At 39.1% G+C, this 15,799-nt stretch overlaps 1 protein-coding gene across 1 annotated transcript; it reads left to right on the plus strand.

Moving 5' to 3' along the window:
* The first annotated feature begins 12,641 nt into the window (after nt 1–12,641).
* LOC143585845 (uncharacterized) lies at nt 12,642–13,301 on the plus strand. Its single transcript, XM_077067528.1, has one exon. It carries the CDS (start codon nt 12,642–12,644, stop codon nt 13,299–13,301), a length of 660 nt encoding a protein of 219 aa, XP_076923643.1.
* Nucleotides 13,302–15,799: the final 2,498 nt, after the last annotated feature.

Below are 15,799 nucleotides of genomic sequence, written 5' to 3' on the forward strand. Positions count from 1 at the left end.
GGTGATTCGTTATAATTGATCAATCGGTTACGCGTTCATAACGAATGGGACTAATTCGTGTGATTTAATAACGAATGAACCTTTAATTCGTTATCTGCCCATTCGTTATATCAAGATAACGAATCAGGTCACGTTAGATAACGAATTAGACTAGTGAACGAGGATAACGAACCAAGTGATTCGTTATTTACTCAATTCGTCATGATAAGGTAACGGACCAAGTGATGTAAAGTAATGAATTAAACTAATGAATCAGGCATTAATGATAACGAATTAGCCAACAAATTAGGCTTAATTCGTTATAGAGAATGAGTTAGCGAATTAGAAAATAGACCCCAGCCAGGGGCTCTGCCCCTTGGACCCAGCCAGGGGCTCTGTCCGTTGAGGGTTATAATTAGACTAGAGACGCGATATGGGTAGTGATATATAATTGATACGTGTAATTGTTATATAGTTAGTCGTGCACAGCTCAAGAAGGGGATTACCATAAACGTTGAACGTAACCGCATTCAGGTGAGTTTCTAGCCCCATTCCTTGTTATGTTTTCGGGGCTGTGTGCATACTCGATGTGTTTGTTAATACACTTATCCTAAGTAATAAGTGTATGCCTTATGTGATGATGTGAAATGTATGAATGATTGCTTGTTGGTTCGTGAACGATCTTCGGATATTGCACGTACCGTCAGGTTGTAAAGTTATGTATAATGTAAGTACGATATGTATGCTTATATGTATGAATGTGGTAAGGTCAATAAAAGAAGGAAAGGTATGGTTAGAAAGGGAACGGACTCTAGTAATATCCGCGAATGAAGGGAAGTAGGGAACGGACCCTAATAATATCCGCGAATGCAGGGTACGAGCTCTAATAATATCCGCGAATGTAGGGAACGGACCCTAATAATATCCGCGAATGTAGGGAACAGACCCTAATAATATCTGCGAATGTTCTAGGATGAGGTATATGTATATGTGTAGGTATTAAAGGAAAGAAAGAAGGTATGATAGTATGAACGTATGAAGGAAGGTAAAGAACTATGTATGTATACGTACTTTCGGGTACGTGTGTATGAATGTGTAAGGACGTATTATATGTTACCTGATTAACCAGAACTCACTTAGCGTAGCTGACTTTTAGTATGCACACAGGCTAATCGACTGAGACAGCTGGCTTGAGAGAGACACATGGCAATGCTGAAGAGGCTGGCATCTAAAGATTTGTCATGATGTTTTGATACTATGTTTTATGTTATGTTTTTAAAAGACAAGTTATGGATGTTTTTAATGGATGGTTGACATTTTATATTATTCCCTCTGATATTTAGAACTGTGTTTATGAGTAAATCCAACGTCCAAATGTGAGGCACCGGTAACGGGGCCTTACATGTATGTACAAATTAGAAATAAGTATAATATTATTGTACATAAGTGTACAGTCTATATATGTATTTACCTTGTACACACATGTTTTAAGTAGTAGTAATTGTACATATATGAATAAGTAATATTGAAATATACATATTACAAGTTATAGTATATTCATATATGCACAATATTATTATACATTTATGTACAATACATATAATGTGTGACAACGCCTAATACATACGTGTTTTATGTTGTAACAATACAGTTATGACTAATCAGTTTTTTTTAATCTTTGTACATGCATTTTCTGAGTTGTATTAAATTGAACATATATCTATGGATAGTGCATGTATTGCATTAAAATATACATATGTTTACAAAATGTTATTATATATTATTATACATATATATACAATATTATTATACATCATAATTTTTGAAGACTATCGAAGTTCCGGACATAAACTGAAATTTAACATAAAAACTACATGATTAAACTTGATGTTTAACCTCTTTAATCCAACCTCAAATCACTTTTAAAACTTCCAAGTCTCAATGTTATATTCCCATTTAGGGCGAGCAGAAATATGGATGACTCAAAGTTACCTAAAAACTACACCGAAATTTAAGTGAAAATGGTAATGATATGTTGCATAGCATTGGTCTTCGGGTCCCATATATATGCACTTTCGGATGCAGATCAGTCCTCGTGCCGTGACTGAGCAAAAAACATAAAACGTAAGACTATCTGAAATCAAGTTGTGTTTGAAACTTATAGAGACATTTAATCGAACAAATGGCGTGCATGTATTGAATACATGGAAGAAAGGTTAAAATTTATTCAATTGAAGCCCAAAATCAATTTGTGACACAAGTATCATCACTAATAAAAATAATTAACGGTTAATTGCTTTCTTTGCAATGCGAATTTAACCGTTTACCTAAAAAAATATTTGAACATTCTCAAGCCAATTAAAAATCTATCTTCTAATCAAGAACAATCTCAGTTGTTTAGTCTACAATCAAATTGATAAAATTGATAATGAAGAAGATCAAATTGGAACCTAAAAATTCACACACCAGGCATAACTTAATCAAATACATCAATCAGAAACCCATCGTTTCCTCAATGAATAATAATATGGTCAAATATGAAACCATAGAAAATCAAAAGTTGTGGATTTAGAAATTAAAATTCGATTGAAAATTGGACGGTGCAGATTCATAAAAGTGAAAACCTTAAAATGGCTCCTTTGTTATCATCAAACATCATACAGATTCTTACCAAAAAAGACTTTTCGCTGTCGTCGCAATGGCAGCTTTGGTCGTCACAAAAGTGGTTGTTACCGTTGAAATCACCATTATGTAAGGCCCCGTTACCGGTGCCTCACATTTGGACGTTGGATTTACTCATAAACGCAGTTCTTTCAATCAGAGTTAATTAAAACATTTAGCGGAAGAAATAAAACTAAAAACATTCGTTACAAACATCCATAATTTGTCTTTTAAAACATAACTTAATTTATAGTAAATAAATATAATGACAAATCTTCAGATGCCAGTCTCGTCCAATCCTGCCATGTGTCTTCCTCATGCTAACTGTTTCAATCTATTCACCTGCGTGCTGAGTGAGTTCTAGTTAATACAAGTAACATACAATACGTTCTTATATTACTTACTTAACCTCTTTTATTTTCTTTAGTACATACGTAAGTATATACCTTCGTTCTTACTTTCATACTTTCTTTCTTTATTACTTTCAAATTTTATCTTACTTTACATACATACTTCTACATTTTAAAGATCCTTTCGCCCTATAATCTCACAGATATTATTAGGGTCTGCCACCCTCCTTCACATATACTATTAGGTTCTGCCACCCTCCTTCACAGATATTATTTGGGGTCTGCCACCCTCTTTCACAGATATTATTAGCGTCTGTCACCCTCCTTCACAGATATTATTTGGGGTCTGCCACCCTCTTTCACAGATATTATTTGGGTCTGCCACCCTTTATCGTCAATTCCTCGTGTCATACTTTTCTTTTCTTTTATACTTTCATATACTTCCTTTACATACTCATAACCTATAACATATATACATCATACATACACATATATAATCAATCACATCTTTAAATTATCTCCTAACAGTACATGCAATATCCGAAGATCGTTCATATACCGTCAAGCAAACATTCATAACTTTCACATATATCATAATAGGCATACACTTACCACTTAAGGTAAGTGTATTAACTAATCACATCGAGTATGCACATAGCCCGAAAAACATAACAAGGAATGGGGCTAGAAACTCACCTGGATCCTGTTGCGTTCGCCGTTAATTGTTATCCGCTTCTTTAGTTGAGCACGGCTAACTGATAAATATATATTTTTGTTAATTAACCTTGTACTTGATTAAGTTGGTGTTTTAGTTAACCAAGGTATTCCTACGTTGGGCTTGTTTGTTTTAAATAGAACATGGGCTTAAGCTTGTAGGTTGAGCTAAGTCAGGCCTAACGGCCCATTACAGTATCTTGGTCAGCTGAGAACATTTGGCAAGGTTCCTACGTTGACCGAGATCCCAAGTTTGACCGAGACCATGAGCTGACCGAGAACACAAAGTTGGCGAGAACACATGTTCTTGACCGAGAACACGTGGTCACCAAGAACCTTCCTGGCCGAGAACTCCAAGGCAGAGAACTCGTGGCCGGAAACTCTTGTTGACTGCATGTTTGACCGAGAACCATATGGTTTGACCGAGAATTCTCGATTTTAGCCGAGAACCCCCAGTTCAGCTCATCTTTCTATCTTATGTTTTTACCTTGCCCAGTTAAGTTGTTCTATGGTTCAAATCATGAACTTTTAGCCCCTTCTCATCCTCATTCATAACCGTTTTACCCCCATTACTATCACGGCTTCAAGATCTATCCCGTTTTAGACATAAAGCTTAAACCTTTATAGAGTTACAACGTTATAGGCCAGATCTAGGGTTTCCTTTATGAACCGTACATAACCATAAGTTTGTTAAGTCCATTTTAATCCTCAATTTTGCAACTTTATGGTATAGCCATACTCGATTTACTATCCTACTAAGTTTCATGCAAAACCGACTTCGTTTACCCGTTCTTTTCACAAACCGAACACTACTCATTTTACCCGAAAGGAACCAACTAACCCGTTTATTATCAAGTTCATTACTTTATCAACAATCATGACCCAATCAATCATCTTACCAATTTTCATGTAAATCCGTTCATGAAAAGTAAGCCTTTTTAACAAAACGTACCTTTGAGGTTTTTGTATGAAATCACTCGGGATTCTCAAAACCATATCAAACGAACTCCGATTTGAGTGATTCAAGCGGCCACGGAACCGTCTCATCCCGATCTACAAACCTATCAGCTCACCTTTGCAGGAAACCGCCGCTACAGTCGCCGGAACAGCTGAACAGTTGCCGGAATCTTCACTTTTGAGCTGCTATGGTTTTGCTGACAAAAATCGGACTTCCCGACCTCTGATCGAAGATCTAATCAGTGGAAATCTTCATTTATATACCATGAACACTCCGTTAAAATTTGAGGCCGATCCGACAGCTAGATCTCCGAGAATCTTTGTGTCTTTGTGGGTGGTTTTCTCAAAAATGGGAATTGGGTTAAGTGTGTGTTTTGATGGTGTAGGCTATGGTGTGGAGATGTATGAAAATGGAAAAGATTAGGGTTTTAAGGGGTATTTATACTCCCTTAAGCCCATGGACCTTAGGCCCATCTTTCCTTTTTGGTCAATTGTTAATTACATCTAATTAGCCTACTTATCCTTCCATCTTAATAATTTTACTATTTTTCTATTAACTCAAGTAAACTTTTTCATCTTAAATAAATAATATATTAATTATTTATTCTTAGAAATTTCGGGATGTTACACATTATGTTGGCATTAAACTTCGCCGCCCATGATTTCCCGACGATTTGTTTAGAAGTTTATAAAGTTATGGGTGATCAGAGTTGAAGACATATCATATATACGTTCCCAATGTATCTTGATGTGAATAATTCCTTTTCTACCCTTCAAATATAATTTTAAACTTCCCAATTTTAAAAAAAAATTAAAGGCTAAGAATTGTTCTCAGGAGTTCTTAATTCTTAAATGGTTCCCATATGATCCCAGTCATATATATAGGTTTAAGTTCAAGAAATAAATCAAATTATTGCAAGAAATGAGAGAAATGAATATGAGCCACTAGTTTTATTTTAGGTTTTAAATATTTAAAAATAAATAAAAAAGATGTAAATGCAATAATAAATGCACCATCTCTCTCCAATTAATACAACTAAAATAACCAAAATAAATCTATCTTTAATTAATATATCTAACTAATTTAACTATAATAATTAAAAAGATAAAAACACTACTTTAGTTTTATTTTTTATTTACACATTCTTCATTTTATTTAACATAAATACAATTTATTCATATAATGCTATTCTTTATATTAAAAAATAATTTCCACTCAATTTATTAGCATGTTTATTAACACTAAATATCAAAACATAATATATATTTTTTTTTCCAATTGGTATGCCAATAAAAATTATTGTCATAAATAATAATAAAAAAATATCATATAAATGTTTCCATTAAATATAAACAATAAATATACAACCTACACAAAGTTATATAACCTACACTTGTTTTGAGCGATAAAAACGTACAACGTACAACATACAAAAGCATACAACTTACATATGTAATTCGACATCAACAATTATATAAACTACACAAAGATACACTTATCCTACACATGCGTAGGTTATATGTTTTTCGTATGTAGGTTATATGTTTTTTTATTCTTAGAACAAGTGTAAGTTATATGTTTTTGTGTAGGTTGTATATTTTTTATTGACATTTAATGCAAACATGTGTAAGATAGTTTTTTGTATTATTTATTACAATGTAACTACGTGTTGATGGATATTGATATGTTGAGTTTGAAGAAATTGGTTTTGAATAAAAAGAAATTAATGTATGCATAAATTGTATTTGTGTAAGATAAAATTTCTGTGTGTAGGTTATATGTTTTCGTGTGCGTGTATATTTCATTGATGATAAATTTTGTGTGTAGTTATATGTTTTTCGTGTGTAGGTTATATGTAGTCTTATTCTTAAAACAAGTGTAAATTATACGTTTTTGTGTAGGTTTTATGTTTTTTGTTGATTTATAATGCAAACACGTGTAAAATAGTTTTTTGGTATTATTCGTTATAATGTAAGTAAGTTTTGATGGATATTAACATATTGAGTTGGAAGAAATTAGTTTTGGATAGAAAGAAATTTTAATGTATGAATAAATTATACTTGTGTAGGATAAACATTCAAGACACAAAAAATAAGTTATAAAAATAAATGAATTTTTAATATTTTCCAATTATAATAATTTAATTAGTTATATTAATTAAGTAGATAAGTTTATTAGTTATATTAATTGAAGAAAGAGAATGATTAATACTTTATTTATTTAGCTTTAAGCATTTAAAACTTAAAACAAAACTAGTGACCATATTCATTTTTCGTATTTCTTGCAATAATATTATTTCTCTTTTAAATCATCCCCTATATATATATATATATATATATATATATATATATATATATATATATATATATATATATATATATATATATTGTAACATCCTACTTTTGATTATAATAATAAAATAAATTTCGTTTATTTTATATTGTGTCGTTTATCGTTTTAGATAATAAACTGTACATGGTTGGGCTTGGACTTTAGAAGATAGAATAAAAGATGGAATGGGCCATAGGTCCTTGGGCTTAAGGGAGTACAAATACCCCTTAAACCCTAAAGCTTTCCATTTTTATCCATTCTCTACACCATAGCCTACACCATCAAAAATACACACAAGACCATTCTTTAACCCGAGCCTAGATCCGAAGTTGAAAACCCAAGATTTTTGGTGCTAGAACGTTGTGACGAACCGAACATACATCAAAAACCAGCTCGTGTTCGTAGTTTGACTCGTTTAAGGTACGTTTATATCTAGAACTTGTTCGTTTAGGATCGGTTTCTATCTAGAAATCTTAGATCTGTGTTTAAATGATAAAAACGAGCCCAATACATCAGACATTACTAAAAACCATTAACGATTGATAGGTTAATTGCTAACCTAAAGAAACCATAGTATAGATGCCTAAATCGCACCCCCCTAAAACGCGATGTATGAATGATTTGATGGTTAGGGTTTGTTGGTGCTAGGATTCCGAATCCATTGATACCAAAATCGTGATGTTTCATTAAGAAACGAAGGTTTAATTGCAGTCTTGTACATGTTGACTGCTATTGTTCTTGGTGATTTTGACTTTGACCTCAGAGTCAAAGTCTGGATAAGGTTGAGCCATTTGTTATAAAAGGTAACGAATTAGTTAATCAATTCGTCATAGCAAGTTAACGAATCAGCTCTCTATTTTGCTAAGATCAGGTAACGAATCAAGTGATTCGTTACTACCTAATTCGTTAGCGAATCAGCAAGCGAACCAGATCTTGAAAGATAACGAATTAAGTTAGTGAGTCAGGTAACGAATCAGGTGATTTGTTACCCATCAATTCGTTAAGTTCTGATAGCGAAATAGACCACGAACCAGGCTGTGTTCAGGTAACGAATCAGGCTTAATTTGTCATAACGAATTAGTTAACGAATTAAAATAATAATTTAAATCCTAATGAAAATTGTGTTAAGACAGTTAATGAAAATAAAATTTTTCCAAGCTGACCTGGCAGCTTAACCCCAGCCAGGGGCTCTGCCTCTTGGACCCCGCTAGGGGATGCCGCCCCTAGAACTCCGCTGCCAGGGGCGCTGCCCCCGGACCCCTGTTCGTTGTGGGTAATAATTAAACTAGAAAGATGATATGGATAGTGATAGTTAATTGATATGTGTAATTGTTAAACAGTTAGTCGTGCATAGCTCAAGAAGGGGATAACGATAAACGGTGAACGTAACCGAATTCATGTGAGTTTCTAGCCCCATTTCCTAGTTATGTTTCGGGGTTGTGTGCATACTCTATGTGAATGTTAATACACTTACCTTAAATGGTAAGTGTATGTCTTAATGACGATTGTGATAGTTATGTATGTATTGCTTGACAGTACGTGAACGACCTTCGGGTATTGCACGTATTGCTAAGGCAAGTATAGTGTAGTATGTATGATATGTGTATGTGAATAAGGGAGTAGGTACAATTATGTTGTGTATGGTATTAAATGTATGGATATGGTAATGAAATGTAAGGTAAGGTAAGGTTAAAGGGTTGCATACCCTAATAACATATGCGAAGGTGTAGAGGTAGGGTATGAAACCCACCATTTAACAAAGTATAACACTAAGTCCATACGCTGGGCGGAACACTGGGCGCCGGGATATCACTAACGCCAGGCGTAGTACATGGCGCAAAGAGTGTAGTCCAATATAAAACTTTTCCTGACACCTCGGGAATGGTAATACAAAGGTCCCACCAGCATGGGACAAAAAGGTGACAACCCACATAGGGATAAACACCAAACCAATGGGGATTGGACAACACATAAAGGACGGTACAAACAGTACAACCACGTTCTTGTCAAAAGGCCATGATGCCCACCAACTTCCACCAACCACCACGACCGCACAGGTGGAAAATGTTATTGGTGGAAAACCTGACAAGGTGGTTGGTCACACTCTCTCTCCTCCGGCTATAAATACCAATAAACATCCAAATGGTAAAGGATATACTTACTCCTACTATTACTATCAAACTATATTATCTTGCACTATCAAGTACCGATTCTCACGCCGGAGGGTAGTTACGAGAGAATCCCCCCCATTCCTCATAACGAGCTCACGGTGTTCTATTTTGCAGGATACACTCGTCTGCGCCAAGAAGGTTTTATAACCCATCGTGTAGAATACTTAGCCATAACCCTCGGACTAACGTGTTAGACCTTGAGGGGTGGATTTGTGTTTCTTTATTGGCGCCATCCGTGCATATAGCTAGAACAATAACTCACTCCGTTCTTGACTCAGATGAGTGGCAAGACCACACCAAAAGAGGTTGGCCCAAGAAGGAAATATCGAAAATCTAGACGTTGGGCGTACAGGTGAAGGTCTCCTTAACGCCTCCACCATTCACCCCACCGTCACAAATAAAGAAAAAACCAAAGCACGTTCCAAAGCAACTATGCCGCCAGACATCATGGCGTGGCTTGAAGCAAAGCAACAATAACTGAAAGACAAAGTACGAGAAAAAATGGCGTCCGTTGTGAAACCTAGATCGTTGTTCGACACATCCTCCAGTAGCAACGAAGAAGAAGCGTCTGAAGAAAACTCAACGCCGATTTGTGCAAAACACCACTCGTCAAAACACCTCCTGCTAAGCAAAACAGTAAAGCAGGAGAAAAGTCGCAGCGGTCGAATCTCAAGGCAGACTCACGCCTAGACGACCCAGACTATGAAGAAATCTGGAAAGGGTTAGATACCAAAAAGTTAGTGAAATACCACCCAGAAGCGACGGTAAATTTTTCCAAACCATACCGACCAACAACGTCGGCGGGAAAATCAAAGTTTGTGGCAAGAATAGCCGAAGCAGAACTACTAGAAATTCCTAAAATCCCGCCAACGGTAGGCCAATATGATGGTATTTCGGATCCAGACGATCATTTGCAAACTTTCACAGCTGCTGGGTTAGTATCAGGGTGGACCATGCCGTTATGGTGCCACATTTTTATGCTGACACTAGTCGGAGCCGCTAGAGCATGGTTTGAAAGATTGCCAGATGGGCAGATTACAAGCTGGGAAGACCTAGCAAAAAAGTTCACCCAACAGTCAGCCAGCAACGGCGACACATCAGTGACCCAGCAGACATTCTGAATGTCATCAGAAGAGATAATGAAACACTAGAAGATTTCATCACCAGATTTAACCAAGAAGGCCTGAACATCGGCGGCGTAAGTGAAGAACTGTTGCGGGCAGCCTTTCGCCAAAACGTGAAGTGTGACGACCTTATTCGTAACCTTACGGGTAGAGATGGCATGCCGCAGCGATGGGACGATGTTATGACCGCAGCCAAAAGGTACGCGCGGATGGAGAAGAGCTTGGGGAAAGAACTGGCAAGGAACGACGTCAGAAATGACATCAATAGAGCCCGCCAGGGCAAGCGAATGTCCTCCGTATGGTCATGGTTAAACAGCGACAAAGAGTCCACCACATTTGAACCTTTTAAAGCTAGACAAAAGGGTCAGATGAATGCACCTCAGACGAATGCATCCAGTTGAACCCCGCTGACAAAAAGCTCAACCCATATCATGTACAGTGAAGGGATCCAACTAAAGAAGCCGGCACCAGTCAAGCAAGGGCCAAACACAGACATGAAAATATGTGTCAACTTGAAAGACGCAATCGAAGAATATGTAAAAAACGACAAGTTGGATCACCTTGTCAGAAACATCAAGGGAAAATACAGACGTCCACCCCCAAGAGATGGCGGAAGACCAGAAAAGATCTTCATGCCAATATGATCTCAGGCAAAGTCCAGAACAAAAAAAGAAGGCAAACAGAGTGGGCGGTGTGGAAGGAAGAACAAGTCATCTTCCCAAAAGTGAGAGGAGGTCCAAACAAAAAAGCACCTTTGGTGATCGCAGCCGTATTCGGCAATTACAGAACTCCACGTTTCTTCGTCGATGCGGGAGCAACATACAACATCACGTACCACCAGTGCTTCGACTTGTTAGAGGAAAAAGACAGGCATCAGTTAACAGCTGTCAACGCTCCAATCGCTGGTTTCAACCAGAGCATTGAATACCCGCTGGGACAGCTGACATTCCCAGTCGAGTTAAGTGATTGACTCCATTTACGAACGGAAGACGTTGACTTCCTGGTGATGGAGACCCCTCATCCGCAGTATGACATATCCTGGGAAGAGAGGCTCTTGGCGATTTTAACGCTACTCCGTCAACAGCACATGGAATATTGGGGGTGCCGACACCAACGGGGATAGCAATGATCCACGCCAACAAAGAATGCAACATGGTGGAAAGAAAAACACCGCCACAGAAGACGCTGAAAACCAGCAAAACCAGAGAAATGGAAAAATGGGTGCTCAACAAAGAATTCCCAGAACAAGCATAACCATTGGACCAACCATCTCTAAAGAAGCGCGTGCGGCGCTCAAAAGCTTGTTAGTCAAGAACATTGACGTTTTTGCCTGGACCCCGGCAGACATGACAGGGTCCCAAGAAGCAAAGCGGAACATGAATTAAAGGTCAACCCAACCTTCGTCCCGGTTGTACAAAAAAGAAGGAAGATGGGACCAGAACATGCAAAAGCCTGTGATGAACAAGTCCAGCAATTAATAGAGACGGGCATAATCCGATAAATTCAGTACCAAACATGGGTAGCCAACCCAGTAATGGTACCCAAGGCAAACGGCCAATGGCGCATGTGTATTGACTTCAAAGACCTCAACAAAGCATGCCCAAAAGATTGTTACCAGTTGCCAGAAATTGACCTCAAGGTAGACGCATTGGTACCATTTCAATTTAAATGTTTTCTGGACGCATATAAAGGGTACCACCAAATCCACATGGCGGCAAGAGATCAAGACAAAACGGCGTTCCGAACAAACAGCGGAACATATTGTTATAAGATGATGCCATTCGGTCTCAAAAATGCCGGGTCCACATACCAGCGATTGATGGATAGAGAATTCAAAGCTCAAATTGGAAGAAACCTTGAGGTATCCATGGACGACTTAGTCGTTAAAAGCATAACGGAGGTAACAATGTTAAAAGACATCGAAGAAACCTTCAATATGCTAAGGTCAATCAGCATGAAGCTTAACACAGGAAAATGTTCCTTCGGAATGGAATAAGGAAAATTCCTGGGAGTAGTAGTAATAAATGTCGGCTTCAGAGCCAACCCAGAAAAACTAAAGGCTGTGTTAAAAATGCCTTCACCAAAATCTATCAAGCAAGTGCAAACACTTAATGGCCGATTGGTCGCGCTGAACAGATTTTTGTCAAGTCATGCTGAAAAATCTTTTCCGTTCGTCTCAACCTTAAGGAATTGCCTCAAGAGATCTTAGTTTCGGTGGACAGAAGAAGCGGAAAAATCATTTCAAGAAATTAAGACGCGCCTGGCGGAACTACCAACGCTAACAGCCCCCAAAGCTGGAGAGCCGCTGATAGTATACCTAGCAGCGTCAGAAAGAACGGTCAGCGCTGTCTTAATGGTGGAAAGAAATGGCGCTCAAACGCCCATTTACTACATAAGTCACACCCTCGCGGGCGCAGAAACAAAATATTCCACCTTGGAGAAATTGGTTTTATCTTTGGTCCAGACAGCGCGCCGTTTAAGGAGATATTTTCAAGGCCACCCAATACATGTTCTCACTAACTTTCGCCAACAAAATGTACTAAGCAAACCAGAATTATCTGGGAGACTTGCAAAATGGGCAATAGAGTTGGGAGAACATGCCATCGAATACAAACCAAGGCCAGCAATCAAAGGACAAGTCTTGGCAGACTTCATCGCGAAAATCCCTCAAGAAAAAGAAGAGGAATGCAAAAGAGAGGTCGAAGCCCCCGTCGATCAACAAAAGGACGAAGTCTGGAAGCTGTTCACAGACGGAGCTTCTAACAACCAAGGTGCAGGCGCAGGCCTGAGAATAACCAACCCGGAGGGACAACACTTTACGTACGCGATACGCCTAGAATTCAAAAGCACGAACAATGAGGCAGAGTACGAAGCATTGTTGGCAAGGTTAAGGATTGCCAAAAAATTGGGAGCCCGCCATTTAGAGGCACACGTGGATTCAATGCTAGTGGCAAATCAAATCGAGGGACCATACGATGCAAGAGATGACAAGATGACGTCATACTTAGCATAAGCTAAAGTGCTAATGGCAGCTTTTACCACATGCAAGGTAAATCACATCAACAGAAGCGAGAACAAACAGGCTGACGCTTTAAGAAAACTGGCCTCGGTTGGCTTTGAACACCTCGCAAAAGACTCGTCCGCATCAAAGTCCTGACAACGCCTTCAATAATGAACAAAGAAGTTGTCGTATGTTCAGAAGCAGAAAAAAGTTGGATGACACCAATCATCAGTTACCTCACAAGAGGTATCTTGCCAGAAAACAAAGCAAAAGCGCGGAAGATCCGCCACAAAGCATTGAATTACCCAATCCAAGGTGACATTCTCTACAGGCGATCGTACTTGGGTCCACTTCTCAAATGCGTAGACCCATAAGACGCAAATTATCTGCTAAGAGAAATCCACGAAGGAATATGTGGCGTACATGCAGGCCCGAGAATGGTGGTCGCCAAAATCATGAACACAGGATACTATTAGCCAGGCATGCATGTAGACGCCGAAAAAGAATTGAGATGATGCAGTGCCTGCCAACGCCATGCACCAAACACCTTGCGCCCGAAAAATGCCATGATACCGGTGACAGCCTCTTGGCCATTTCAAAAATGGGCAGTCGATATAACAGGACCATTTCCAGAGGCGCCAGGGCGTGTGAAGTTCCTAATTGTAGCAATCAATTACTTCACAAAGTGGGTCGAAGCAAAGCCGGTAGCAATCAATTAACGCAGCCAGCGTCAAAAAGTTCATATGGGAATTCATAATCTGTCGTTTTGGGTTACCCATGAATTTGGTTAGTGACAACGGAACATAATTTGCTGACCAACACATCCAAAGATGGTTAAAGGAGCTCAATGTCACGCAGACATTCACTTCTGTTGCTCAATCACAGGGAAATGGCGAAGTAGAACGCGCCAACAGAACAATCGTTGGCGGAATCAAGAAACGGTTGGCAAACCACAAATCAGGATGGGTCGATGTACTACCTCACGTACTGTGAGCTATAAGAACGGGCAAAAATACAAGTAATGCAGAAACGCCGTTCAGCCTAACTTACGGTACCGAAGCAATGATCCCCGCCGAAGTCGGCGTTCCTTCGCCAGGAGTCACATTACCAAATGACAACGACGCAGAAAGGCGGTTAGACCTAATGCTTCTCGAAGAACGTTGGGAGTTAGCCACAATAAGGGAACAAAACTACAAGCACCAGCTACAAAAGTATTACAACACGAAAGTGAAAATATGTGAGTTCAATGCTGGAGTTACGTCCTTCGCAACAACGAGGCATCAAGAGCACATGCACAAGGCAAACTGGCGCCATCTTGGGAAAGCCCATACCAAATTAAAGAAGTATTGGGAAAAGGCGCCTACACTCTGATGCAGCTCGATGGCTCGCCGATTCCCAGAACATGGAACGTTGCCGCTGCGAAGGTGTTAAATGTAAATCGATTCCAATTGTAAAAACAGGCCAAGGGTTGTATTTGAATGGAAACTATACTACGCATTTCACAAGTTAAAAGAAACATTGATTTCATTTATATACAAGTAATTACAAGCGAGCACTTACACCCGCGCATACAAAAAAAAAGAAAAAAAAAGAGAAGACCTAACTATACAAATCAAGGAGATAGCCTAGTCAACGTCATTTACACTCTTTCCAGACTCAACAGCTGCGCTATCTCCTGGGCCGCTAACAGGAGCGGTGGAAGGACCAGCCTGCGAATATTCAAGCAAATTCCTCAACAACTGCACGCCATCCTCCTCCTTAGCATACTGAGCAACTTGGGAAAGAATAGGAAACGTAAGAGAATCATATTCCGTCTCAGCGGCAGTATACTCCTTTTCCACATCAATGGTATGAAGAGCATAAGCCTCAAGTGGGAGGTTGTCACGCAAATGCGTAACAGCATCCTGAAAGCCAGCCTTGTGGCCAAGCTGTTGAGAAGCATTAACAAGGGCTCCAACGGAACGCGTCAAATCATCATCACTAATGATGCGTTGGGCAACCTGCATGAAGAAAAATATCAGTAAAGCGAACAAGAAAACAGGCAAAAAGAGGCAGAATACCTTGCAAATGGCATGCTTCAATAGCTAATCGCGGTCAGCAATGGCAGCGGCGCGCTCAGAGGTCAAAACTTTAATGGTCTCCTCATGGGAAACCAGCGCGTCAGCCAGCTTTCCTGCATCCGCCTTCCTCAGCACAGCTTATGCCTCCAACTCTTCAATACGCTTGCGAAAAGCAGCGTTTTCACTCTCGAGTCGAGCGGAAGCCTCCTTGGCAGCAACGGCGCGACTGCGTGCATCTGCAAAATCAGCGTTAGACTTCTTGCACGTAGTCTCAAAATCCTTATAGCGGGCGGCACGCTCGCGGGCAAACTCTGCCAGTTCTGCCTCATCTTTCGCCAATTTCGCCTCGACATCGCTTAAAGCTTGGCGATGCTCAGACGACTCTTTACCTGCTTTCCAGACACCAGCCTCAGCATCCTTCACCACCTGTTCCATATCCCTCATACGAAC

The sequence above is a fragment of the Bidens hawaiensis genome, unplaced genomic scaffold (genome assembly GCF_021521415.1).
Source record: "Bidens hawaiensis isolate Kalapana, Puna unplaced genomic scaffold, B.hawaiensis_p1.1 tig00034185_1, whole genome shotgun sequence".
In the NCBI taxonomy this organism is placed as follows: Eukaryota; Viridiplantae; Streptophyta; class Magnoliopsida; order Asterales; family Asteraceae; genus Bidens; species Bidens hawaiensis.